At 39.6% G+C, this 26,908-nt stretch overlaps 4 protein-coding genes, 1 non-coding gene and 1 pseudogene across 6 annotated transcripts; 4 read left to right on the top strand and 2 right to left on the bottom strand.

Moving 5' to 3' along the window:
• Positions 1 to 241: 241 nt before the first annotated feature.
• On the top strand, positions 242 to 1,369 carry LOC117612476 (T-complex protein 1 subunit gamma-like). The gene is made up of 3 exons (XM_034341167.1): positions 242 to 345; positions 482 to 556; positions 913 to 1,369. The coding sequence occupies exons 1-3, from the start codon at positions 325 to 327 to the stop codon at positions 1,099 to 1,101; spliced, it is 285 nt and encodes a 94-aa protein (XP_034197058.1). The 5' UTR covers positions 242 to 324; the 3' UTR covers positions 1,102 to 1,369.
• A 4,613-nt stretch (positions 1,370 to 5,982) lies between these two features.
• LOC117612475 (DNA repair protein XRCC3 homolog) lies at positions 5,983 to 6,944 on the top strand. Its single transcript, XM_034341166.1, has one exon. It carries the CDS (start codon positions 5,983 to 5,985, stop codon positions 6,862 to 6,864), a length of 882 nt encoding a protein of 293 aa, XP_034197057.1. The 3' UTR covers positions 6,865 to 6,944.
• A 229-nt stretch (positions 6,945 to 7,173) lies between these two features.
• LOC117612462 lies at positions 7,174 to 9,033 on the bottom strand. The gene has a single exon (XM_034341144.1). The coding sequence runs from the start codon at positions 9,031 to 9,033 to the stop codon at positions 7,174 to 7,176; it is 1,860 nt and encodes a 619-aa protein (XP_034197035.1).
• An 8,884-nt stretch (positions 9,034 to 17,917) lies between these two features.
• On the bottom strand, positions 17,918 to 19,631 carry LOC117612460 (annotated as a pseudogene). The gene is made up of 2 exons (XR_004583406.1): positions 19,588 to 19,631; positions 17,918 to 19,280 (listed from the first exon to the last, which is right to left on the bottom strand). The product of XR_004583406.1 is annotated as a eukaryotic peptide chain release factor subunit 1-3-like (transcript).
• A 610-nt stretch (positions 19,632 to 20,241) lies between these two features.
• On the top strand, positions 20,242 to 20,380 carry LOC117612480. Its single transcript, XR_004583409.1, has one exon. It is a non-coding gene; the product is annotated as a small nucleolar RNA Z247 (small nucleolar RNA).
• Positions 20,381 to 23,214: 2,834 nt separating this feature from the next.
• On the top strand, positions 23,215 to 24,039 carry LOC117612459 (uncharacterized mitochondrial protein AtMg00810-like). Its single transcript, XM_034341143.1, has one exon. The coding sequence runs from the start codon at positions 23,215 to 23,217 to the stop codon at positions 24,037 to 24,039; it is 825 nt and encodes a 274-aa protein (XP_034197034.1).
• Positions 24,040 to 26,908: the final 2,869 nt, after the last annotated feature.

Genomic DNA, 26,908 nt, shown 5'->3' with positions numbered 1-26,908 from the left:
GTAGAAGGTATAGAAAAGGTAAAAGCTCCTTTCCTCATCCAAAAGTTTGGTATTTCTTGTGTAAAACTCGTCCAAGAATAACTCCTTGTGGAAGTAGAAATCTAAATTATGTGAATAAACTGGCTGTCACTTCAATTCACATGCTCCTTGACATACTTTAGATTAAGAATTAGTTGTGGTTTCACTTTACATGCATTTTATTGGAGTTTTATGGCTACACGTGTTTTTATGGTAAAACAGTGGCCGTATGAAGCTGCTGCTATAGCTTTTGAGGCTATACCACGTACTTTGGCTCAGAATTGCGGGGGGAATGTGATTAGAACAATGACGGCGCTGCAGGGAAAGGTTTGAATCTGTTTTGTATGGCTTTGTTCAGTTTTGTTATGATTTGTCATTTCTATATACGTTCTGATGCATCATTATTATTTTGGTCAGAATATGATGCATCATTTATATCCTAACCACAATTTTTTTTCCATAGCATGCAAATGGTGAAAATGCATGGATTGGCATTGATGGTAACACTGGTGTGATAACTGATGTGAAAGAGAAAAAGATAGGTGGATATCTTTTTGGCTTACTATTGTTGCTCTCTTTTATTTCCTTCACTATCTCAATATTCAAATTTGTTGGGTGATTTATATTTGCTGAAAGCTCTGAAATAGGACTTTTAATGTAGTATTGTTCTCAAATGTATCCATTATATGTCCCTTTATTGATATGGCATAAGTGTCAATCTTCTGGTTTATATTGTCGATTTTCTTCAGTAGTAGTTCTAGTTTAGAGCTTCTCCCAATATATTTCGACAGCACTCATGTGAGGGGAAGTGCTGTTGTCGTGGTTATTACTAAATTGGAAAATAGGATTAATTTTGTTGGTAAGGCTGTTAATTTATAGCAATTATGATGTCAGATATGGGATGCCTACAACGTGAAGGCCCAGACTTTTAAAACGGCCATAGAAGCTGCTTGCCTACTTCTCAGAATCGATGACATTGTGAGTGGGATGAAGAAGAAGCAGCCTCCTGGTGCCAAAGCTCCTTCCAAGCCTCAAGTTGAGACAGAAGGCGATGCAGATAATGAGCAAATAATTCCGGAGTGATTATCGAGAGCACGTGGTTATCTCAGTTTGAATGAAGTTTTGCTTTAAAGAAGAAAAAAAGGAGCATTATAAGTTTGATGAGGATATTTTGTACGTTTGTAATGTCACCTTAACTTGGTAGTGTGTGTTTTGTCCCTCTTCTTTGTTTCTCAATCCACGAGGGGTGGGAAAGAAGAGAAGTCTTCTTATTGGAGAATGCTAATGTTAGTTTGACATGTCATCTGTGTATAGAACACAATTTATTTGTTCAACTTCGTGGATTGGCACAGTGGAGCTTATTTCTACCATTCTTCTGAATGATTGTTACAAGTCCAAACTTAGTTATTGACACAAATATGTAATTTTCTAAAAGTAAGAAAACAAAAAGTTTTTCATGGCCAAGCATCAATTTTAATAAGCCATTGTGGCACCTAAAACACACAACGTACGGCACTGTACACAAACTTGTGGAGGATAGGATTGATATTGACCATCTATTTTATCCACTTAGGGAGAGTAAGAATTGATCTTGTCACTCCCATATTCAGCCAATATGCCACGTATTGATTCAAAGCAGACCTTAAAAATGAAACGAAAGCAGATAAAAAACCCTAGACAAGGCCAGGTGATGCAACTGAAATTGGCAAATAGAAAAGATGACATAAAGTCTGGGACTTCACAAGCGAGGCTGAACGAGGATGAAGCTGTGAGGGTTGCATACAAGCATGGGACGCCTCTTGAAGGCGGCAAAAGTGGTGATTCTGAGCCTGTGGACTTATTTTCGAGTCCTCATCATATTCCAAAGTAGGGCAATATTCCCACAATACGAAGGCAATACGAAGGCAATACGAAGGCAATACGAAGGCAATAGGAAGGCAATATGAACACAATAAATATACAATACGAAGGCAATAGTAGGGCAATAAGGCCACAATAAGGACGCAATACGAAGGCAATAATATAGCAATATAAGTACAATATAAAGGCAATATTCGGGCAATATACTTACAATACATACACATTACAGTAGTAAGGGAATACAAACACAATACAAATGCAATATTAAGTCAATGTACATACAATACATACACATTACAGACAACAGTTCACACATGCGAAACAAATCACCTCCCAAAATGAACAATACTATCTATCCCGCGAAGGGAAAATGAAGGCAACAAAAGATCCATGTACTCAGGTGAGATGAACTGAAGCAGCATTCACCGTTACTAGAGGTCCATCAAAAGATCCATGTCTTTGTCCTTTCTTCTCGCTGCATGCACGAGGCTATGATGAGCCATTCCATCAAAACCCATATTGAGTACCTGCCAGACACCAGCTACATCAATTTCACTCCAATTGTGGTCTAGTGAGATGACCGAAGCATAATCTCGGAACATTTCGAAGCCGTTGTTGAAACATTCAACCATTTCATGGTTATATTCTTCAGATTGTGTGAATGTTTCGAGGGCATTTTTCTTTGTGTCTTCCAATTTCAACTTCAAGGACTCTAACTCTTTGCTCCGACTTTTTGCTTTAAGAGCTTGCTTCACCTCTCCGGCGTATGCTTTGTTCAACTTGTTGGCCAAGTTTCCCATAACTTGGCCATGAATATCGCACTTACTCTCCCACCAATCCGTTGCCTTTGACATATATTGGAGGTGGTGCTTGACGGGAGAGATTTTGTCAAGCGGATCATGAGTCTCAGCCTCACTTCCAGATGAAGTGGGATCATGATTGGGAGTCCGAGGTGGAGATGGGAATGGCACATGCCAGGGCTGGTCCCCCGGGGAACTGACATGCTCGTTAGGAGGGCGTACATCGGACATGTTGAAGTAGTACTGGGGACAATTCACAGCTGTTGCCTGCAACAAAACAAATAGAGGTACATTCAGTCTCCATTTGTAAACGACTATATGGTTAGGTTGAGTGGAGAATATTGCCTTTCAGTAAGACTAATTACCATTCCCGTTAAGAAGGTGCCTCTGTTGCAGTTCTATATAGGAAGGTTGAGTTATATGTACGAACTTATATGAGGTAAATTGGGTTTTGTGTTGGTGCATTAAATTGATGGGATTCAAAACTACACCATTAACTCCTTGGCTGTAAGTTACAGCAGGACAACATGACATTAAGAACAATAAAATTGGCTTCCAAACGACAAAAAAGGAAACCTTAATGGGAAATAGGAAATTGTGGATTGGAACCAAAAATAGGACTATGTAAGTAAGCATTTATTGCGATTTTCAGAACACAAAATTGGAAAATAGGAAAATAGCAAAACAAGAAAATTGGAAATTTGGAAAAGTGACAACTTAAAACTTGGATATGGGAAATAAGGAAACTTGGAAAATTGGAGATTGAAGAAAAGAATTATTGGAAAAACGGAAATACGAAAAAATGGAAAGTCGGAAAGTTGGAAAATTGGAAATTTGGAAATTTGGAAAATTGGAAAATTGGAAAAAGGAAATAAGGAAAAATTGGAAACAGGAAAGTAGGCAGTAGGATCAAATGATAGTTGGAAAATTGGAAAATTGGAAAAAGGAAAAAAGGACAGTTGGAAAATAGGAAATTTGGAAGTTGTCAATTGGAAAAGAAAGCAACTTGGAAAATTGGAAAATTTGAAATTGGCCAAAAGGAAACTTGGAAAATAGGAAAATAGGAAATAGGAAATAAAGGAAACTCTGAAAACATGAAAATTCGAAAATTCGAAAATTCAAAAAATAAGAAAAAAGGACACTTGGAAAGTAGGCAAATAAGCAAATTGGAAAATTGGAAAATTGGAAAATTGGAAAATTGGAAAATTGGAAAATTGGAAAAATGGAATATTGGAGAAATGGATAAATGAAAAATAGGAAATAAGGCAACTTGGAAAATAGCAAAATTGGAAATTTAACAAAAGGACAGTTACCAAAATGAAAATTTTGAAATAGGAAAAAAAGGAAACTTAGAAAATAGTCGAATTGGAAATAAAAACATTGGACAATTGGACAAAAACTTAAATTTTGGAAAATTGGAAATAGGAAACAGGGACACATGGAAAATCAGAAAACTGGAAACGAATTGAAATTGTGGAAATGGGAAATAAGACAATTACCATATTGGACAATTTTAATTACTGTATGAATTAGGCAAAGTAGGCAACTTTTTATAAGTACATAATGTGGGGAAAATGGGAACATTGAAAAATTGGAAAACTGGAAATAGAACAAAAGGAAACTTGGGAAATTGCACAATACGAAAATAGGGAATAGGAAAAAATAATGAAAAATTGGAAAATTGGAAAATTGGAAAATTGGATGACACGTGGAAAATAGGAAATATGAAAAATGGCAAAATGGAAACGAATTGAGATTGGTGAAATGAGAAATAAGACAATAACCATTATTGGTCAATTCGAATGAGTTGGTGAATTTGGCAAATAGGCAACTCCCTTATTTCAATGACATAATGGGAAAATGACCAAGTTGGGAACGTCCAACTTTTCCATATATTACAAAAAGGCATAAAGTCAACCTGGGTAATAACTCCCGCCCATACTATCCAGCCCAATACTATCCCGCCTAACACTCCCGCCAATCCCTCCCGCCAATTACTCCCCCTAATCCCTCCCGCCAATAACTCTCTCACTTACTGGTTTGGTCATTAAAATTTGCAGGTATATTAATCAACCCAACTGTTTGAAATGAAAACTTCCATCACATTAACTGCTGCTTACAGCCACTACCTTCCCCACAGATTTAACTCACATCGCATTTAGTCCCCTGTTGTTCCAATTAAGTTGTACACCAGCCAACAATAAATATCAAAGACCATGGACCATAACCTCACACCAAACCCAACGATTTCAATTACTGAAGGAGGGGAGACCGAAACAGAAGCCAAGTCACCGAATTCACTCCCTGCAGACTTGGTCCATGGCATACAGCAATGTCAACGCAATACCATGTTTTGGAAAAATCTTCATGCAGACATAGTTTCAAAAAATTGTGGAGGGCCAAGCTAGATGGGGTGTCATAAAAAACCGCACAATTCGCTGTCGTTATCATGCGCGCATGCATCTCCTACATATAAAGAGAATGAAAGAAAAAATTGAACTTGCCCCTGACACTGCAATTATGGTATTCAAGGAATCAGAAGCAATGGCCAAGTTGAAGCAAGAACAAGTGGAAAGGGGATTCGAACTATTTAGTAAATTTGCAATAATTGTGGATCCGGCAGGAAACTGGGCCAAGATCACTGTGGCCGGGGTCATGAATTTCATGGGTCGCGGTCACCGCACTTGAAGAGTATGCAACTTCGAATTTGTCAACAACAGGGAAATGGAACTATGAGGTCGCGTATTTTTGTATTATGTAACGATAGGGTGGCCTGTGGTTGTATTATGTAAGTTTGGAAATAGGAATGTATGGAATGATGAAGCCTCATTTTGTAGGGAAATGGAACTATGAGGTGGCGTACTTTTGTATTATGTAACGATGGGGTGGCTGTTGTTGTATTATGTAAGTTTGGAAATAGGATTTTATGGAATGATGAAGCCTCATTTTCTATTTCTGCGTATACAGTTTATCGGTCTCCAGTTCTGTGGCGATATAGCGGCAATATATATGCAATAAACATGCGGATAGTGGCAATATTATGTCAATATCAGGACAATAGAGTAGTGATAGAGTCACAATATGATCCTATTAGAGGACGTACTGCATCAGAATATGGTTTAAATTATATGGTCCAAAAATATACTAATAAATAAACAAAAAAGTAATTACAACCTGGAAAAAGGATGAATTAAACATTCCTTAAAAGATAGATGGCCTACAGTACAGACCTTCAAAATGAACTCTATATATATATAATGCATGCCTTGTAGCACCATCACATCCCCCCCTAAATGACACAAACATGACACCCCAAAACCTCATGCTCCTTCCTCTTTCAACCCCTAAATTATCCATTGGATGCCCAATACTAGATCACTGCTTGGGGGGTGGGATAGCCTGCAACTCCATAACAGAATTAGTAGGGGAGAGTGGTTCTGGGAAGACGCAGCTTTGTCTCCAACTTACGGTACGAGCTCAGCTCCCACCCTCACATGGTGGACTAGGGGGCTCCTCCATCTACATATTCACAGAATTCAGCTTCCCATTTCGTCGATTGCAACAACTAGGCAACCTTTATCATGCATCATACCCCAACTTAATAAGGTTGGAGCCATTGGAAGACATATATGTTCATGGTGTTCATGATGCTCAAGAACTCATCCATGTCCTTGGAGACATAGAAGCATTTATTGCCATTGATCACACCCGCCTAACTGTGAAACTCATTGTCATTGATTCCATTGCTGCATTGTTCCGATCACAGTATCAGACAACACCGGCAGATTTGAAACGGCGGTCTGAAATGTTCTTCAACATATCTGGGACATTGAAGGGTTTAGCAAATAAGTATGGGTTGGCGGTGGTTGTCACCAACCAAGTGGTGGATTTTATTGGGCCACATCATGGAGTGAATGGGGTGAGGTTGGGAAACTTGGAGTCCCTGGACACATCAGGCAGACGGGTGAGTCCAGCTTTGGGACTGGCTTGGGCACATTGCATAAATTCAAGAGTGTTCTTGGCAAGACATGAGCAATCTATTGAGGTTGACATTCGTAATGCTCCTTCAACAAGTATATGTAGTCAAACACATAGGACATTTCACCTTGTATTTGCCCCACATCTGGCCTATGCATCGGCCGAATTTGTGATAAAAAAAGAAGGTATAGTCGGAGTATCACAGTAACTGTGTAATATAGGAATTCTAAGAACTTTAATGTTTTGGATCCATTTGGAATTACATTCCAGTCCCTTTAATTTCGCACTCAAATTATAATTGCAATCAGAAAGCAATACCAGTACAATAAAAGGTCAATATAATGGCAATCTGTCAGCAATACAGCATGCTGTAGCAATGCAACCCAAATCAGCATGCTGTAGCAATGCAACCCAAATAATGCAAATTTAAAAGAATTCCCATTCAACATAACACGAAACCCACCACAAATAAAAGTTGAGTTCACATGACCTACCAAAGCAACACAAATCTTATTGTCTAAGATACATTGCGCAATGGAATATTGTTTTTACAGGTGCTTTTATTGTGGCCTGCGGAACCGCACCTTGAGCACTTTCTTCTAATGCTGCCCTCTCCTTGCGAGGGAATTCTTAACTTCTTTCGTCTGCCTGGCATGACCCTTGCCATGGGAGGCAGCACAACTCGACTTCGAACATCTTCAGGAGTATCCCACATTCCGTGAGGTTGTACCGGGTAGATGCTATCCGAATAAGCATCCATCCAGGTTTTCCGAGTGTAATACCGAGAAGCCTTTGCATATACACTTACTTTCAAGAAGCGGCAAACTGCAACTACATGCTTGCAAGGTAGCTGCTCAAGCTGAAACTTTCTACAACTACAATTGTTGTTCGTCAAATCTACGAGGCCGTCCATATTACCGTCCAAAACATTATACTGTGCATTATTAACTTTAACCACATTCATCCTTGCAGCATCCTCCAACCTGTTCCTCAACTTCTTCTCTCCAAAATTGGGGCACAATGTTGTTGTGCAATTCAAAGCCAACTCACGACGTTCGGTGAACCATTTCACAAGGAGATTAACAATTTCCCCTATCAAATGAACCACTGGCAGCATTCTTGCAAACCTAAGGACTGAGTTGATTGACTCCGCAATATTTGTTGTCATTACATTGTAGCGGCGTCCATCCATGTGAGCTCTAGACCACTTATGTAACCCTGCCTCTTCAAGATATTGAGCAACATGTTCCTTTCGCTTGATCTTGCGAAAATGACCATCAAATTCAGCAATGGAATAAGATTTCGCAGCCTTCTCAAAGTGCATAAGTATGTGATCACGCTTTTTCAACTTGAAAGTTCGTTTCATGTTCCCCTTCATATGATAAAAGCATATGCCATGTTGTGCAGTTGGAAAAATTTTGTTCCACACATTCTCTATGCTAACATTGCGATCAGAAATAATAACAAGATTGGGACACTCACCAATGGCTTCATGAAGTTTAGTGAAAAACCAATGCCATGATGCATCCGTCTCCAAATCCCCGATCCCAAAAGCAAGAGGATATATATTTCGATTACCATCGAATGCATTTGCTACAAACATAACACCCTTGTACTTGGATTTTAAATGAGTGGCATCCACGGCTATAACTGGGCGCATGGAAGAACGGAACCCTCTAATACATGCGCCAACCGCCATAAATAAATACACAAAGTGATTGTTCTCATCAGTTCGGATGTCTGTTTTTGTGCCGGGATTCATACGCTCCAATTCATAGCAATAAGCTGGAAGGATATAATATGCCTCCTCCGTTGATCCTCTAATGGACAATAGAGCTAACTCCCTTGCTTTCCAAGCTTTCGAATAATGGATGGTGCAACCAAAGTTGTGTTTCACATCTCTCATAATGTCACTTGGTGTGTATATTGTCCGACAATCCTTCAACTTCCTTTTAAGTGAACTGGCTACAAGTGCTGCGGTTGCTTGACGATGCTTGTCACTTACAAACCTCAAATCACATTCATGGACAGTTGTACACCTCACAATCATGAAGCTGTATTCTCCAATTCTCGATGCTCGGACCCGCCATGGGCATGGACGTTGAGAACAAACCACAAGCAACCTCTTAGTGCAAGAGAATTGCACCTTAAATTCAAAGTGGCCTCTTAATGCCGTCAACCGTAACTCCGTCAACAATGTTTTCTTACTAGAGAAAATTTGCCCAACTGTAATTTTCGGATTCCAATCGCTTCGTGAAAACCCGCTGTCCAAATATGCTTCTTCATCTTTTACACCGACTGCATTATACCGATTTTTTTCACCCATTTGACTCCAATAATGTTGACGAGTGGGTTCAGATTCTCCTCCTAAACGCATTTTTGGCAACTGGCCAGCTGTGTTCAAGCACCCCAAATTAGGAGGGGCAGAGTACACTGACACTTCATTTCTTTCAGTACCATTATCACCACCATGCATCTCCTCCACCTCGCTAAAATCAATCATATCCATAAAATCTGTCCCTACTTCACCTCCCAAATCAGTGACATTTGTATTATTCCAAGTTACTTCATTGCTTTCAACAATGGCAACTGAAGAATGACCCATCCGACTACTATCTGTCGTGATATGCATACTATGAACTACATCATTTGTCAGTCCTTTATCTTCTATACTCACGAGTAAGGGAGCTAGTTTTGAAGGTGTTACCTCGAAATTGTACTTCATAAAAAAAATTGACATCATCATCGTCCTCAATCTTTATGTGCTTCCACTCATTCGAGGCCACCAAAACTGAGAATTTTAAGCAAATCTTGTCTTCCCTGATGTTTGTATTACCAATCTGATGCACACGGTCCAACAGTTCAGCAAATTTGATGGTCCGTGGAACTATTAAGCCTTTTGAGTCACCCCCTTCGTATTTGCACATCTTCTTCGAGGTGACCCATTTTCCATTGTAGCACACGAGAATAACAATTGTCTCCATTTCTGACCATGACAAAACAACATTTCATTCACACAATAATATAACCACAATAAACATACAATAGAATAGCAATATAACCACAATATAGCGGCAATATAGCAGCAATATAGAGGCACTATAATAGCAATATAACAGCAATACGACTGTAAAATAAGAGGAACACAACCACTGTACACTGGTAACACATCAGAATCTCACTATACAGATCTACTACATCAAATCGAAAATCCCAAGTTTGAAGATTCACATATCCAGACCAATCTAAATGGAATTGGTACAAACCCAGATGAATGAGCATGAATATTCAACAAAACCTAACCCAAAGACATTAAAGCCAAAACGAATTTAACACAAACCGAAACAATCAAACTATAACTCATTTCACATAATCCCACTGATATTAACAAAATAACCATGAACAATACCTTTTCGGGGTCGGCAATCCACTACAGATTCAACGTTGCAAGCAGCTATTCAGAAGACATTGCTGAAGGGAAGGGTTCGCGATTCCAAACAAAGAGCAACAGATCGAGTAGGGGAGAAAGAGCGGCTGCGGTATGAGAAAGAGAGCAAAGACAGAAACAGAGAGTTGTGCTAGAGAGAGAGAGAGCCAAGATAGAGAGAGCCAAGACAGACCCAGAGAGCTGTGATAGACAGCTACCAAAGAGAAAGAGAGTTGTGCCAGAGAGAGAGAGCTGTGTGACCTAAGAGAACAGACCAAATTTCTGAACTTGTGAAAAATCAGCAATAAGGGTACAATAATTTTATATTTATAGGTGATAGTTCCAAATTTTTTAAAAAAGGGTGGTATTTTCAGTTACAATTATGAAAATGGTGGCATTTTGGGCTATTTCCCTATTTATAAACCTTTATTTTGTTAAACAACAAATTTGACACTTCTGATCTCAACATTCGGCTTAAAGCATTGAAGCTGCAACTTTTGTTAGATTCACTAGCCTTTTGTACTATATAGATAGAAAAAACCCAATAATTTGAGTACTCATCCTAGTTAACAATAGATTCCTTCGGCTTAAAGCATTTGCAACTTTGTTAGATTCACTAGTTTGTACTTGATAGAAAAGTTGAATTCTTAAAGGTAGAAACTCCATTTGACATGTCAAACATTCAACTTCTTTTCAGTACTCAAGTACCTTAAAGCTTGATGATCTGAATAAACCACGAATTCTTTATAAGCGAGGTAATGCTCTCAATGTTGAATTGCACGAACCAAAGCATAAAATTCCAAATCATAGGTAGAAATAGCGACATTTAGCACTTGACAACTTCTCACTAAAGAATTCCGTCGACTTTCCTTGTTGACTCAAAACAGCCCTTTATTTCCACATGGGATGCATCTCACTCAATAGTGAATAACTTCTCAAAATCTGGTAAAGCAAGTGTTGGAGCCTCAGTCATCAATCTTCTTATTTGTTCAAAAGCTTGTTTTGCTCATTTTGACCATTCAAAACTATTTTCTTTCAAGCATTCAGTGATCAGACTCATAATAGAGCTGAAATTATGACTGAAGCTCCTATTGAAACCAATCCATGAAAACTTCGAACATCACCCACAGATTGCAACATTGACCACTCCATAATAACTCTTACTTTCTCAAGATCTACTTGCAAGCAACTGGGTGAAACAACAAAACCCATAAACAAAACTTTGTCGCACAAGAAAGAACATTTTTTAAGGTTTATATAAAGTTGTTTCTTATGGAGAGCCTCCATAACTCATTGCAAATGGACTAAATGCTCTAAATGTGTATGGCTGTATATTAATATGTCATCAAAATAAACAACCACAAATAAGCCCAAGTGAGGTTTTAGTACCTCGGTCATGACTCGCATAAATGTGCTAGGAGCATTGGAGAATCCAGATGGCATCATTAAACACTCGTAAATTCCATTAGGAGTTCTGAAATATGTTTTCTATTCGTCACCACTCCTCATGCGAATTTGATGATACCTGCTACTCAAATCAATTTTGGAGAACATCTTCTACCCTACCAACATATTAAGCATATCTTCTAGTCGAGGGATAGGGAACTAGTATTTTATCGTAATTTTGTTAATAGCACGACTATCCACACACATCCTCCATGTTCCATATTTCTTTGGTGTTAATAATGTTGGAACCACGCAAAAGGATGCACTAATCGTTTAGTAATTAAATCTTCTACTTGCCTCTGAATTTCAGCTCATTGAGTGGGTGGCATCCTATAAGCAGGAAGGTTAGGTAATGTCTCATTAAGAACCACATCAATAGCAGTTGAATACTCCTTATTGGCGATAAACCTTGTGGTAACTCATCACCAACTAACTCTTGGAACTACATCAATATGTGTTGAATTTCTTTCAAATACTTACTAAATTTCAGCAGTTGATCACACCCTATTTCCTTAGCAACAAGTGCATACATAACTCCCATATCTTTGCTCTCAAGTTCAAAATTGTGGCATGTTAACCTACTAACTTTGATTACCTTGGGAGCTTCGTTCACTTCTTTGAGTGGTTGCAAAATCAATTTCTTCCCATCTTAATAAAATAAATATATGTTGGCCTTAGTATAGTAGATCATGTCTTTGTCAAACAACTAAGGTCTTCTTAATAAGATATGACATGCATCCATGGGAACAACGTCACACCACACTTCATCATCAATAGTATTACACATTGTGAATTTAACCAAACACCTTGAAGTAACTCGTACTTCGTTTCCGTTTTGAAACCATGCAACCTTGTAGAGATTAGGATGCTTCTCGATCGGTAACTTAAGTTTTTCTACCTCCTCCTTTAAGATAATGTTTTCACTACTTCCTCCATCAAGAATCACATTGCATACCTTTCCCCCCACAGAGCACTCATGTTTTGAATATATTATGACGACGCCGATCTTCTTCCTCAATTTTGGGAGTTGTCATCACTCCCCTAACCACCAAAGATTCTCCTTCAACTAGTAATAGATCAATAACTTCCTCTTCATTGCCAAAATTGTCATAGATTGGTTCAGGAACATCAGCTACCTCATCTTCATACTCTGCCAAATTCACCCTTTTTTTTTACAATCATAAGTCATGTGCCCCTTCTCACCACGTGTAACAACGCACTTGGGACGTGCTGCCACCCCTGGGATTGCTTGGAACAACAATGTTTTAAGACCCAAATTTCATAAGTTCCTTCCCTTTTTAATTCATATCAACACCCACCATATTCCTACCACTAGTTCGGGCTGTTGTGCTAAGCGACGACACACACAAATCCTTTGAGAATAAAACACACGCACATCGAAAAGAGAAAAATAAACACACAAGATCAGAAAGATTTATAGAGGTTCGGCCTCATGCCTACGTACTCTTTGTGATCCACCCGAGAAATTCACTAGTGTGTAAGAATAACTTTGGTTAAAATCTTGAACCCTCTTAGCTCTCAAAAGAACCATAGCTCTCTTTTCTCTCACCCTTGCTCAAACCCTTTGATGCCCTTGTAAACAGTCAAGAATTCACTCTTGAATTATGTCTTGTGTTTCTCCCTTGAAAATTCACTCTTGAATTCTCCTATCTTCTCTTCTCTTCTTAAATTAACCTAGCCCTAAAAGTCCTATTTATAATGCATAGGACTTTTGCTACAAGTTAACTAAAAATATGAAACTAAAATCCTATTAAAATAGGCTCGAAAACCCCAAAATAATAGGAAAACTAAGTCAAACACACCAAAACAACGCGCGTCACTGTTCACGAGGGGACTGGTCATTTGGCAATTGGCGACCGATCGCATAGCCATTGCATGCTCACTGGAAAAACTAACCAGTCGTTTGGCAATTGATAACCGATCACCCTACAATTGCATCACGATTTGGCAACTCTCTTTTGTTGCACCTGCTGCTGCAACTCGTTTCCTTTACTTCCTTTCGCATCAATGGTAAGCCTACATCAACACGGGCTCCTTGTTCGCTTCGAACCCCTCGAACAATTGTTGTTTTTCTCTGCTAATAATTATATGGGCGTCTAGAAACAACTCTCCTTCCTCCATGACACAATAGTCCGCGCTTGGCCATTAAGGCATATTGTCAAGCATCTTCAAGGTTGAACAAACAAACCACAACCAACTCATCTCTAATAGCCTTGTTCGAACCAGAGAGGTAATGAGATGTCATCTGTTCATTAGTCTCATTAAAACAAACTCAAAGCGAGAGATAATCAAACTCGGACGTATATTCTTCAACAGACATGTCACGTTGTTTTAAGTTATGAAACCTTTCATATAACTCTATAGTGTAATCAGTTGGTAGAAACTGATTGTGTAACTTGGCTTTCATATGCTCTCATGTGTTGATTTTCTACTTCCCTTGTCGAACACGTTGCTCTTCAACTCTCTCCCACCATTGAAGCGCGGTATTCTTCAATTTAAGCTTTACAAACAACACCTTGCAATCATCTGTCATAGGCTTCCATTTAAAATAATTCTCTAGGCTTGCCTCCCAATCCAAATAATCTTCGGCATGCATCTTTCCATAAAAATCAACAACTTCAATTTTAATTCCTTCACCATTCAAATCCAATGCACGAACCAACCGCTCTTCCAATCCACCTCAATGACTATCACCATGGTTTCCAGCTTCATGAAAAGGGTTGTCGACGTCCGTCATATTCATCCTCATCACAACCTTCTGGTATGTGTAAGGGTTCGCAGTTGCATTCTGAAATCTCCACATAGGCATCCACGTGTTCCTGTCGTTAGAGGGCTTGCACCGCTATCGACAAGTCTTCAATCATACCTCACATCTAAGCCATCTCTGTGTGCTGGGCTTGGTTCCCTCATCCACGACCTCGAGAACGCCCAACCATGGTATGGAACAAGGATTAACCTAGGCTCTAATACCAATTTGATGCAGGGCAGCAGCTGTCCAGCGACCCAAACAATCCAAAAATACAGAGAATATAAAGATAAAGCTGTAGAATTGAAGTTGGAACAAAGATAATTGATGACAGGACCCGAACCAAATTCCGCTTTGGAATTCGAGTCGAACCCTGTGCGTGTTCGACACTTGGCGAATGTCGGGCACAATTGACCTAATTGCCCTTTTAATTGAAATTTCAACCTTGACTCCTGCCGAAAATTCGGCAGAATCTCCCCTGTAATTTGCTCAATCCCAAAATTTCCACCTGTCAGAACAAGCAAAAATATCCACACAACCAACTGCCAGTATACTTCAGATTCAATACCCAGTCCAGTTTTCAATCTATGGCAAATATCAGAGCAGTTCTAATAGTATACAGATAAGGTAATCTTTTAACAAACCAACACTTTTGTAACAAGAAGGCGCGGAAGGCAAGATGGCCCGGTGGTGGATTTCCTGTGCACGCTACAGCCTGGGGGCGTAAAACATTTGAAAATGTGAGTGGATGAAATAAAGGTACATAAAATATCCTAAGAATATACTAACCCCCATTGTAAAAATATAGTTGAGTAAAACTGAATATCTAAACTACCATTGAAGCATATTAAAACCAACGCAGTTACATATTTATATAAATATATGCTATCGTATTCAAGAGCAATAAAACTTGCATGAAAGCACTGAAATTCAAACTTGCATAAAAACACTGTAATCAAATTTGCATAAAAGCAATGTACTCAAACCTTGCATAAAAGCACTGCAATCAATTAAAACTACCACTCGGATGTACCCCTGTAATTCCGTCAATTCCCCTGGCAGGTCTCGGCGACACAAAGTCTATCCGAGCCGCAATCCTGGCAGGTCTCGGTGACACAAAGTCAACCCGTAGCTGCAATCCTGGCAGGTCTCGGTGACACCAAGTCAATCCGAGCCGCAAATCCTGGCACTCACGGTCCGGGCGTCCCCGAAACTCGTGAGGCAAATGTCAAGTGCACTGACAAAACTGAGGGTAAACTGGATGTCCGTAGACATCGGCATAACTGAGGGTAATAACTGTAGCTGGGTACTCTCGGTGGTTTAAAACAAAATATTTTGAAAAGTCTGATAAATAACTGAAGTTTGTTAAATCTGAAACTATGCTGCTATTTTATCTGATATAAATCTCAAACTCTGCTTTTTATATCACTTTAGCATACTTAACTAAGCAGCATATAAACAAGATATTTAACTTCACAATGAATAAAACTTATTCAAGATCAAATAATGAAATTCATTTATATAAAATCATTTATAAAAGAAAAGTCCACTCACTCCTGGTCCAAGCTAGCTAGACCTCCTGAAGGTCTCTTCTGCGGGTCTGCCTGGTCCCGGGTGCCTGGGTCGACGGAAATGGTGGCCGGAGGAGGGAGATCGACGGCGTTGAAGTTACGGTGAGTTCCTGTCGGTTTTTCGCATTTTCCGACCAGCACCGGCCATGTCGCCGGCGGGGAAGGGTCGGGAAAGGAAGGGGAGACGACGGCGGTTCGAACGCCACCGGTCCCGTGGCCGGTGGTGCCCTGTGGCGGCGGGGAGAAAATGGGAGAGGAGAGAGAGAGATCGCGCGAGGAGAGAGAAAGAGGCTGAGCTGGTTTTATAAATCCAACTTTGAAATATTTACGGTTGTGCCATTGAGACTCTTTTGACCATAACTCTCTCGTTACAACTCCGATTCGGGCCCACTACGTGTCTATGAACTCATTTCACCGTGCTCTACGCAACGGCGTAAGTGGAATTGTCAAATTCCTTCTCGATCAAAAAGTCACCTTTTTCTTAATAAAATATTCCGATGGCAAAATTGTCTTTTCGCAAAATAAAATATTCCTTAATTATGAATTTTAGGTTTGGGTTATTACAATTGAGTTCTAAGGCAAAATTTCCAAAGAAAGCTCTTTATACTAAAGTCTGAAATTATATTAATAAAATCTTAATACAATAGCCTCTTAATATCCTATTTATACTAGAGTACATCAGCCTAGCATTCCTATTTCTAGTTAAGAAACCCTAATTGACAAAGGAAATTAAACCCAAAATGGGAAATTGAACTAAATCCTAGTAAAAATAGGAAAACAATTAACTTAATAATTTAATATAGCTAAAACTTAGCCCTTTTTTGCTAGGATGGATACTCATGCATCAAGAGGTACGCATCGGAAAGAAGAGGCATGTGAGGTCGAGGTGGGGCTTGGTTGGTGGGAAGGCAGCTGGGGGCTGGGTTTAGGGTTGATACGCGAAGGGAGGGGAGAATAGGGAGGCAGCTAGGGGATGGGTTTGCTTTTTTCTTTTTCTTGTTTTATATATATTTTTAAAAAATTAAAGAATTGTTTATTATTTATTTTACCCACATGTAGTCCACATCATTAAAAATTAGGACCCATGTATTAAATTACAAAATCACTCTTGCCACGTCATCAAAGTCAACATATTTTTTTATGGAATTGATGACATGGGGCAAAGTGGGTTGACAAACCTTGGTCAAGGAGGGAAAATTTTTAAATCAATCAAATGAAATAGTAAAAGCAAATTTAAGATAATAAGCATAAAGTGTTAAAAGTTAAGAGCCCTGGGTGTGTTGTACAAAACTGGGTGTGAATGAAAGCTCCCATGGGCATTGAATCAGGAGGATCAAGTTGTAGAATCATGGTTTCTTCTCTTCGGTACGTTAGACTCGTGGTTAACAAATCATGACTTCCTGAGGGCGGTTGGACCCAAAGGCATCTAACATGGAAAATGCATCCATTCGACCTACTGAATTTCGTAATCCTTCCCAATTCTCATGTTAAAAAGGTTGTACCAGTGCCACAAACACAAAGTTTAAACCGTGTAATGAGGTTACACCGTAACAATTTTGTAGAGCCAAAAGCCTAGGCGAGATCGAGATGTAAGGTAACCCCATCAGATTAATTGACTCGACAAAATGTTTGCTAGGGAAAAGGAAAAAATTAAAAAGAAAAGGGAAAATTAATCCTTTATAGTTCTAACATTTCTCATTTTCACAAAATAATTATGAGATAGGGAAAAACTAAAAAGAAAGACACCTGACAGAAAGTTCCAATACCAACGGGTATTTTGATTGAGCCAACTTCAAGCAACCACTAAAGATACACTCTGGTCACGGAATAAACTCATGACCACCTCACAGTTTTCTATGGCAAAACCTGTGAGGAAGTCACGATACATAGCAGGACCCAATTACTTCAAAAGATGATAAAGGTAGAACGGTGATGAAAGTGAGAGAGAAATATTACCGGAAACAATAACCTATCCCCTGGATGCAGTTTTGAAAGTATGAAGCCATCAAAACTTCAATCCCCAGTAGCAGCAGCAACAAAGATACGCCATACTTGCTAAAGCCTCCCACACTCGGCAGCACCAACAGTTTTAATCAGAATCCTCATATACTTCGCCATCATCAGATAGCTCATCAAATGATCTTATGTCAAGCTGGTAGCAAGGGATGCCTCCAATCCCACCGAATCCTCTGCAAAACTGGGACCCTTCTTGGGATTTGTTGGTTACAAATTCAAGTGTGCAACCAAAGCGCTTGTACTCATTCGCAAACCACTCAAGCAACGGCATCTTATCCTGAACTTCCAACTCCGCAGAGGTATCTGGATCCCGAAAATTGCTCTGGTTGGCTTCTTGCTCTTTGTTCAAATGCTTTATGATAATCTCACCAGTTGCAATGTTTTTCAGCACATACCTAGTGATATCCAGATTTTCCCACACAATTAGGATTTCAACAGCACCCATTTCCAAAGCCTTCCATGTGTCACCTACACCAAAGACATACTTTCCCGTATCCTGGCTGATTTCTTCAAAATACTTGCCAATCAAGCGCTTCTCCTATATGAACTTTACATTAGATAGAGTCTCTGCAGACAGCTCGATAGCTTGATTGAACCCATTTTCTCCCCCATAGGAGACATCAACGACATTCAATATCTTTGCTTGTAAGCGAGGATCAAACATATCCGACTGGCTCAGCTCAGTCTTGAAGTCGGCTAAACCAGCAAGTATGAGTCCAGAAACATTAGGCTGACTGGTGGCAGGGTTGATGAAGAACTGTGTGGCAAGTTCTGCAGTCTTTCTCACATAGTTATGCCGCTTTTCCATCCGAAGACGGGCAAAACGCAAAGCTGACTGCCCTCCTCTTCCATGCTTCTTTGGTAAGTCAACAGTGAACTTGTGTAGCACCTCTCGTGTGTTTCCAGTTAATGTCCCAAAGAGAGTACCATTTCCATCCATGACAATAAAACCAAACTTATCATCAGATTCTAAAAGTTCATTTAGAGCTTCTGTGTGAAACTTGTTATCACATAGATACAGAGAGGCATTTATAGGCCTGAACGGTTCAAAGTCAATTGTCACCTTCTTTTCCTTGCCATCTTCAGTAACAATTGTTCCTGTATAAAGAACCAGCCCATTGGGAGGAACCTTATTATACAACTTCAGCCTCTATTGAGCAGAAGTAATAGCACCCAACACGGACTGACGGTTGACCCTGCTTTTGATGTTTAAAGCAGTTCCAAATTCATCACCCAGCATCTTAGTGACCCGAGAAATTTGATCACGTGGAGGCATTATAAGAGATATCATACTGGTGCCATTGCCTCTTGCAGATTCCAATGCCTTGATCAATTTCTTGATCTTCCATATCTCAATGTTCTTATCTGATTCATGAGCATCTGCCGATGCGAGTTTACTGTTGACAGAACAAAAACAACAATATAGCCTACATATATCATTCAATAGCACTACAATTGAAAGTTAGTTCAAATGAGAGCTCTAATAAAATAAGAAAATAAGAAACTTCTAATAATCAATAAAAAAGAGTAAACAAAAAAATACATAGAAGCATTTTTTTAAGTTCATGTAGCCTAAAGGCAGTAAATAGTTTGTTAGTTAGTTAGCCATCTGTAACTAATCTTATACAGCTGTATTTGACAGCTCATCATTGTAATTTCATATAAAGCTTGTACAAATCATTCTTATAGTAATATGAGAATTACAATTCCTTTATGGTATCATCGCCATTCAATCCTCTCTTCCGCATTCTTTCCTCTGCTATTTTCTCTTTTCTCAAACCCTAATTTTTCTTCTTCCTCTTTGCTTCCATGGCGGCTTCTGATGCTTCTTCAGGTCAAACGCCACCGCCGGCTGGTGGTCCTGTTCTTTCTTCTGCTGCATCGTCCGCAACTCCAGCTTTCACTACTGTTACTGTTCAGAATATTTCCGGCATGATTCCAATCAAACTTCAGGCAAACAACTATTTGCTCTGGAAGAATCTTTTTCTCCCAATTCTTCGCAAATTCAAGATGCTCGGTCTCGTCACTGGTGATGAGCCTTCTCCTCCTCGCTCAATTCTTGATTCTACTAGTTCCACCATTGAGAATCCAGCCTTTGATCTTTGGTATGATAAAGATCAAAGCCTGATGATTTGGATTATCTCCACGTTATCTTCTGATCTTCTCTCTCATACTGTGGGCATTGAGAGCTCGCGTGCTCTTTGGGAACTTCTTGAGAAACGCTTCGCCGGAGTTTCTCGTGCTAGCATTCATCAATTGCGCTCGCGTCTTCAAACCCTCACCAAAGGTGATCTGTCTATGGTCACATACTTGCAGCAGATGAAGGAAATTGCTGCTGGCTTGGGAGCGGCTGGCCAACCTCTTACTGATTCTGATCTTGTTGCTTACATCCTGGCTGGTCTTCCTGAGGAGTATGATTCTTTTGTGACCTCTATTGAAACTCGAAGTGACCTAGTGTCTTCTGATGAGCTTCATGGTTTCCTGCTTGGTCGTGAAGCTGCGATCCTACATCGCAAGACTCGTTCTTCTCTGCCAGTCACTCATGAACCGTTTCATGCTTTTGCTGCTTTTCCAAACCACAGAGGTCGTGGATCTCATGTACATTCTAAGCACAGAGGTCCTGGTCAAGGCCAATCCTCCTTTGGTCAACCTCAATTTCAGGCCCAATTTCAGTCTCGTCCTATGAATTCGGGCTCTCGTGGATTGCTTCCAACACCTCATGTTTCTTGGCAGCAAAATTCTACTTTTGGATCCTCCTCTCGTGCACCGCCTTCGTTTTCTCATGGCAGCTCTTCATCCAGCTCACATTCTTCTCCATTTTCTTCTGATGCTTCCCACTCCTCTCATGGAGTTATCGTTTGTCAATTCTGTAACAAGCGTGGACATGGCGCTGCAACTTGCAGAAAGCTAGGTCGTCTTCTCAATCCAACTTCCTCTTCACAGTTCTCGACTCAGTACTCAGGCTATTATGTCAATCCACAGTCCCAACCTCTTTCTACCTCTTGGATCATGGACACTGGGGCTACCGCTCATGTTACTGCTGATAACAGTCATCTTCAAAATTCTGTTCCTTACTCGGGTTCTGATTCTTTGCAAGTTGGAGATGGTAACTGCTTACCTATATCGCATATTGGTTCTTCTATTATTACCACTCCTTCTGCTGATTTTTCTCTTCGGAATATTTTACATGTTCCTCATATAACTCAGAATTTACTATCGGTTCAGAAGTTCTTAAAGGATAATCAATGTTCTCTAACTCTCTATCCTTTTGAATTTGACATTAAGGATCTAGTTACACAGAAGATGCTTTACCACAGTCCACTTAAGGAGGGTATGTACAAGTTGACTACTGGTGTTGACTCTGTTGCTGCTAAGACCAGTTGCTCTGCTTCTTCCTTTATGGTAAATAAATGTGATTTGCTCGCTTGGCATCAGAGATTAGGTCATCCTCATGCTTCTGTTTTTAGGCAAGTCATTAGTCATAATAACCTCCCTTTCTCTGGTTCCTTTGCTACAAATGTACTATGTTTTGCTTGTAGGCTAGGAAAGGCATCCAAACTTCCATTTCATGGTTCAGGCTCTAAGACTTCCAAGCCTTTGGAATTGTTACATAGTGATGTCTGGGGTCCTAGTCCTGTACATTCTGTTTCGGGAAATAAATACTATGTTCTTTTCTTGGATGATTTTACCAAGTATGCTTGGATTTACCCCATGAAGTACAAATCCGATGTTTTTGGTATTTTCAAGACTTTTAAGGCCAAAATGGAAAACCTGTTGGACTCTAAAATCAAGATACTCAGGAGTGATTCTGGTGGGGAATTCTTAAGTTCTAGTTTTCAGCAGTTCCTTAATCAAGAGGGCATTGTTCATCAATTAAGCTGCCCTCACACTCCCGAGCAGAATGGTGCTGCAGAGCGAAAACACAGGCACATAGTTGAATTGGCTAGAACTTTGTTAGCTGCTTCTAAAGTTCCTTTTCAGTTTTGGGTTGATGCCTTTCTCACTGCCCTTTACCTCATCAACCGCCTACCTTTTACCTCATCTCGCCTCTCTCCTTTTGAACTCCTATTTCACTCCAAACCCAATTATCGTTCCCTTAAAATTTTTGGTTGCCAATGTTTTCCTTGGTTACAACCCTACAGTCCCTCCAAATTACATCCCAAGAGTTTATCTTGTGTGTTTCTGGGATATAGTCTTACTCATTCTGGGTATCGTTGTCTTGATCCTGTTACAAATCGCCTTTATGTATCTAGACATGTTACTTTTCATGAATCTATTTTCCCTTTTCATGCTACTGTTTCTTCTTCCTCTTATGATTCCATTTCTTCACATTTTCCTGTCATTCCTCTCACTTTTCCTGTGGTCACTTCTTCTCCTTCCCAGTCTCCTTTATCATCCTTATCCTCCTCCCCTCTTCCCTTTTTTGTGCCATCTGTTTCTCCCCCTTCTCCATCTTCATTATCTGTTCCTTCTTCTTCTATCCCTGTTCAAAACACTCATCCTATGCTCACTCGTTCCAAAGATGGTATTTTTAAACCTAAAGCTCTTACGGCCACTAAGCATCCCTTGCCTTCTTCTTTACATTCTACTGCTCTTCTTCCTCCCACTCCCACTACCTATCAACAGGCTGCTAAACATTCAGTGTGGGTTGAGGCCATGAAGAGTGAACTTGCTGCTTTGGAACAAACCAAAACCTGGACTCTAGTCCCTCCAACTCCAGATCAGAATTTAGTTGGTTCTAAGTGGGTTTTTCGAACTAAGTTTAAACCTGATGGTACTGTTGACAAATTCAAGGCTCGTTTGGTTGCTAAGGGGTATCATCAGCGGGAAGGCTTGGATTTTCATGAAACTTTCAGCCCTGTGGCTAAACCTACTACGATCAGACTTCTTCTTTCTTTGGCCGTCCAGTATGATTGGTTCTTAAATCAATTGGATGTGAGTAACGCTTTCCTTCATGGTTTTTTGAAGGAAAATGTTTTTATGTCTCAGCCACCTGGTTTTGCCGATCCTACCAGGCCTCATTTTGTTTGTCAGCTCCATAGATCCTTGTATGGCTTAAAACAGGCTCCTAGGGCATGGTATGATGAATTGTTCAAAGCCTTGGTTTCTCTGGGGTTTCGATCATCTCAGGCTGATTCTTCTCTTTTCATTAAGTCAAGTGGTGCTTCTCTTGTTCTTGTCTTGGTCTATGTTGATGATATTTAGGTCACTGGAAACTGCAACACAGATTGTACCTCTCTTATTTCTCATCTCCGTGCAAAATTCCCAGTTAAGGATCTTGGTCCCTTACACTATTTACTTGGCTTGGAGGTCACACGATCTGCCCAAGGTATGTTTCTTTCTCAAACGAAATATGTCTGTGATCTTCTCAAGAGGACAGATTTTCTTGGGGCTAGTTCTTGTTCAACTCCCCTTGGTTCTTACAAGTTGGATAATTCTGGGGATATTCTTGAAGATGTCACTTTCTATCGCTCTACTGTGGGTGCCCTTCAATATCTTACATGGACTAGACCAGACCTATCCTATGCTGTTAATCTTGTTTGTCAGCACTTGCATCAGCCTCGTTCTAATCACTTGGGTGCTGTTAAACGAATTCTTCGTTATCTTAAAGGCACCATTGACATGGGGGTCTGGTTTACTAAGGGTTCTCTTGGTTTGCAAGCCTTCACGGATGCTGATTGGGCTGCTTGTCCTATTGATCGGAGGTCTACCAGTGGCTGGTGTATCTTTCTTAGTTCCAACTTAATTTCCTGGTCAGCTAAGAAGCAACCGACAGTATCTCGCAGCTCTACTGAAGCTGAGTATCGTGGTCTGGCTATGACTGCTACTGAGTTGCTCTATTTGTCCAAGTTATTCAAAGACATTGGTTTTCAGTTGCCTTCTCTTCCACTTCTCTGGTGTGACAATCAATCTGCCATCCATCTTGCTTCCATTCCAGTGTTTAGTGCCCGGACTAAACATGTGGAGGTTGATTATCATTTTACAAGGGAATTGGTTCAACAAAGGTTCTTGTCTGTTAAATTTGTTTCCTCTGAACATCAGCTTGCTGATATCTTTACCAAACCTTTATCTGCTGCCAGACATTCTCTTCTTCGCACCAAGCTCACAGTGCGTTCTCCTCCCTTCAGCTTGAGGGGGGCTAAAGGCAGTAAATAGTTTGTTAGTTAGTTAGCCATCTGTAACTAATCTTATACAGCTGTATTTGACAGCTCATCATTGTAATTTCATATAAAGCTTGTACAAATCATTCTTATAGTAATATGAGAATTACAATTCCTTTATAGCCATGTATATTTACTCAAATTATGAATTATCCATACTCCAACTTCCATAAACATCCTATATTAAAAATTAAAAAAACCAAGTTTCTTAATATGAACTGAAATTACCACTTGAGTGAACTACAAAAATTAATGTAGGACGGAACCTCTAAAATCAAACATATTGGGTCTTGTTTTGGACCAAAGGACATGAAATACCATTGTCCAAATATTGCTCCCAACAGTTCCGTCTCAACCTAACTATCTAACTTTGTTTCAATAACGACCTAATGGCATTGTAAAAGATGTTCCAAAAAAATCATATTTTAGAAGATGAACTGATAAACTCTCTGCAATCGAATCGTAGTTGAAGACAACTATGAGAAAAAGAAACTCTCCACAACACAATCAACTACCATTTAATATAGAGAAATCGAGCAGTGAAAGAAGCTATGGTGATAATCGGTAATAAAAACGAACCTTTTTAAATACAGCGACCGAAAGTTCTATGGCGTCTAGGGTTTTCGCTTTCAGTTTTTGGTCTCACTTTGACTATTACAAAGGCTTGAGGCTTCTTCGAGCCCGGTTTCGTCTGACCAATGATGATGTGTGAAATAATTCCGCGGCAGGCTATATTTCCTCTTGGTTTTTAACTTCTTTTTAGTCCACCGTCCATTCAAGCTGCGGTAACTTCAGTCAAACAATATGAGTAAAATATTTTCATATATATTTCATTCTCCGAAATGAGGTATTTATAATACAAAGTTAAAATCTTAGTAGGGTATACTAGGACATAAGAAAAAATCTAATTACATAATATCTATATAAAAAGGAAATAAATAAAATCCTAATATAATAAGAAAGAAATTTCCTAATATGACTAGAATATCTTGCCAACAACACTCCCCCTCAAGTTGGAGCAAAAACGTCACACATGCCTAACTTGTCAAGCGAGTTGTGAAAGATACTAGTAGAAACAGCCTTCGTAAGGACATCTGCTAACTGATACTCAGAACTGATGAATGGGAAGGAAACAATCTCCGCATCCAACTTTTCTTTAATGAAATTTTGATCAACCTCCATATGCTTTGTACGATCATGTTGTACAGGGTTATCAGCAATTGTAATCGCAGCCTTTATCGCAATATAAATCCATAGGCTTCTTAGGCCCAAAGCCAAGATCTCTCAATAATCTCCTCAACCACAGTAACTCATATACACCATGGCCCATTCCACGATACTCAGCCTCAACACTAGATCGAGACACCACCTTTTGTTTCTTGCTTCTCCAAGTAACAAGATTACCAACAACAAACGTAAAATACCCAGACATAGAACGCCTATTAGTAGCTAAACCTGCCCAATCAGCATCTATGTATCCTTCCACATCTGTATGACCATACTTGGAAAACATCAACCCCTTGCCAGGAGTTACTTTGAGATATCTCAAAATACTCATCACAACTCTCATATGATCTTCATTATGTGCGTGCATAAACTGACTCACCACACTTACTGCATAAGCAATGTCAGGACGTGTATGAGCTAAATAAATTAGTTTCCCTACAAGTCGTTGATAGCGCTCCTTATCAGTAGGAACTTGATCAAGATATAATTCCAACTTGTGATTCTGTTCACAATGAGTATCAATTGGTTTACAATCCAACATTCCAATTTCTGCAAGAAATCCAAAACATACTTCCTTTGAGACAAGAAAATATCATGCTTAGATCTGGCCACTTCAATCCCGAGAAAGTACTTCAAGTCACCTAATGATTTCATCTCAAATTCGGACGCCAGATATTTCTAAAGACTCTATATTTCTGCCTGATCATCTCCTGTTACCATCATATCATCAACATAAATTATTAAAGCTATCAATTTACCTTTGCGACGCTTCAGAAACAAAGTATGATCCGAATGGCTTTGTACATACCCAGAGTTCCTCATAGATGCAGCAAACCTCCCAAACCAAGATCTTGGAGACTGCTTTAATCCATATAAGGATTTTCGTAGTTTGCAAACCATGCCCTCCTTAGAGGTTACAGGGATACCCGGCGAAGGATCCATGTATATTTCTTCCTTGAAATCAAATTGTAACAGAGGCCAATCATGATTAGCAGCCAATGACAAGAGTACGCGTACAGTATTGAGCTTTGCTATTGGAGCAAAGGTCTCTGTGTAATCCACTTCATAGGTCTGAGTATAACCTTTTGCTACTAATCTTGCCTTGTAACGGTCAATGGAACCATCAGCTTTGTGCTTCAGAGTAAACACTTATCTGCACCCAACTGCCTTTTTTTCCTTTTGGTAAAGGGACTAGCTCCTAAGTGGCATTCTTGTTTAAGGCTTTCATCTCAACATGCATTGCATCTACCCATTTTAGGTTTGATAGAGCATCCTGCAACTTAGTTGGCACACATACACTAGATAATTGACACAAATATTATGCATATAACTTAGACAGACAATGAGTCGACACATAATGGTTAATGAGGTATTTAGATTTGGCATGTATATCAAGGGAATATTGCACTTTAGGTTTACCACGAGTAGTGCGTAGGGATAATGGATAAGTAGACACATTATTAGAAAGTACCTCATCATCATCACGAGTTGATTGGGACAGTGGCAGGGCAGAGGGGGGTCTTATATCGATCTCATCTTCACAGGAGCCACCAATATCACTGTTACATTCTACTGGCAAAGGGTAAATCTCATCAAGGAATTCAACTGGCGACCGGTCGTCACCTTCTGGGCTATTG

The sequence above is a fragment of the Prunus dulcis genome, unplaced genomic scaffold (assembly GCF_902201215.1).
Source record: "Prunus dulcis unplaced genomic scaffold, ALMONDv2, whole genome shotgun sequence".
Lineage (NCBI taxonomy): Eukaryota > Viridiplantae > Streptophyta > Magnoliopsida > Rosales > Rosaceae > Prunus > Prunus dulcis.
Note: the sequence above shows the minus strand (reverse complement) of the source record. Positions and strands in the feature narration are given on the sequence as shown.

Excerpts from the sequence above, each read along its gene's own strand:
- LOC117612476 (XM_034341167.1), top strand. The coding sequence starts at position 325 with ATGACGGCGCTGCAGGGAAAG. Across the intron at positions 346-481 it reads TGACGGCGCTGCAGGGAAAG|CATGCAAATGGTGAAAATGC; the intron begins GTTTGAATCTGT and ends TTTTTTCCATAG. Across the intron at positions 557-912 it reads CTGATGTGAAAGAGAAAAAG|ATATGGGATGCCTACAACGT; the intron begins ATAGGTGGATAT and ends TTATGATGTCAG.
- LOC117612462 (XM_034341144.1), bottom strand. The coding sequence starts at position 9,033 with ATGCGTTTAGGAGGAGAATCTGAACCCACTCGTCAACATTATTGGAGT.
- LOC117612475 (XM_034341166.1), top strand. The coding sequence starts at position 5,983 with ATGACACCCCAAAACCTCATGCTCCTTCCTCTTTCAACCCCTAAATTA.
- LOC117612459 (XM_034341143.1), top strand. The coding sequence starts at position 23,215 with ATGTTTCTTTCTCAAACGAAATATGTCTGTGATCTTCTCAAGAGGACA.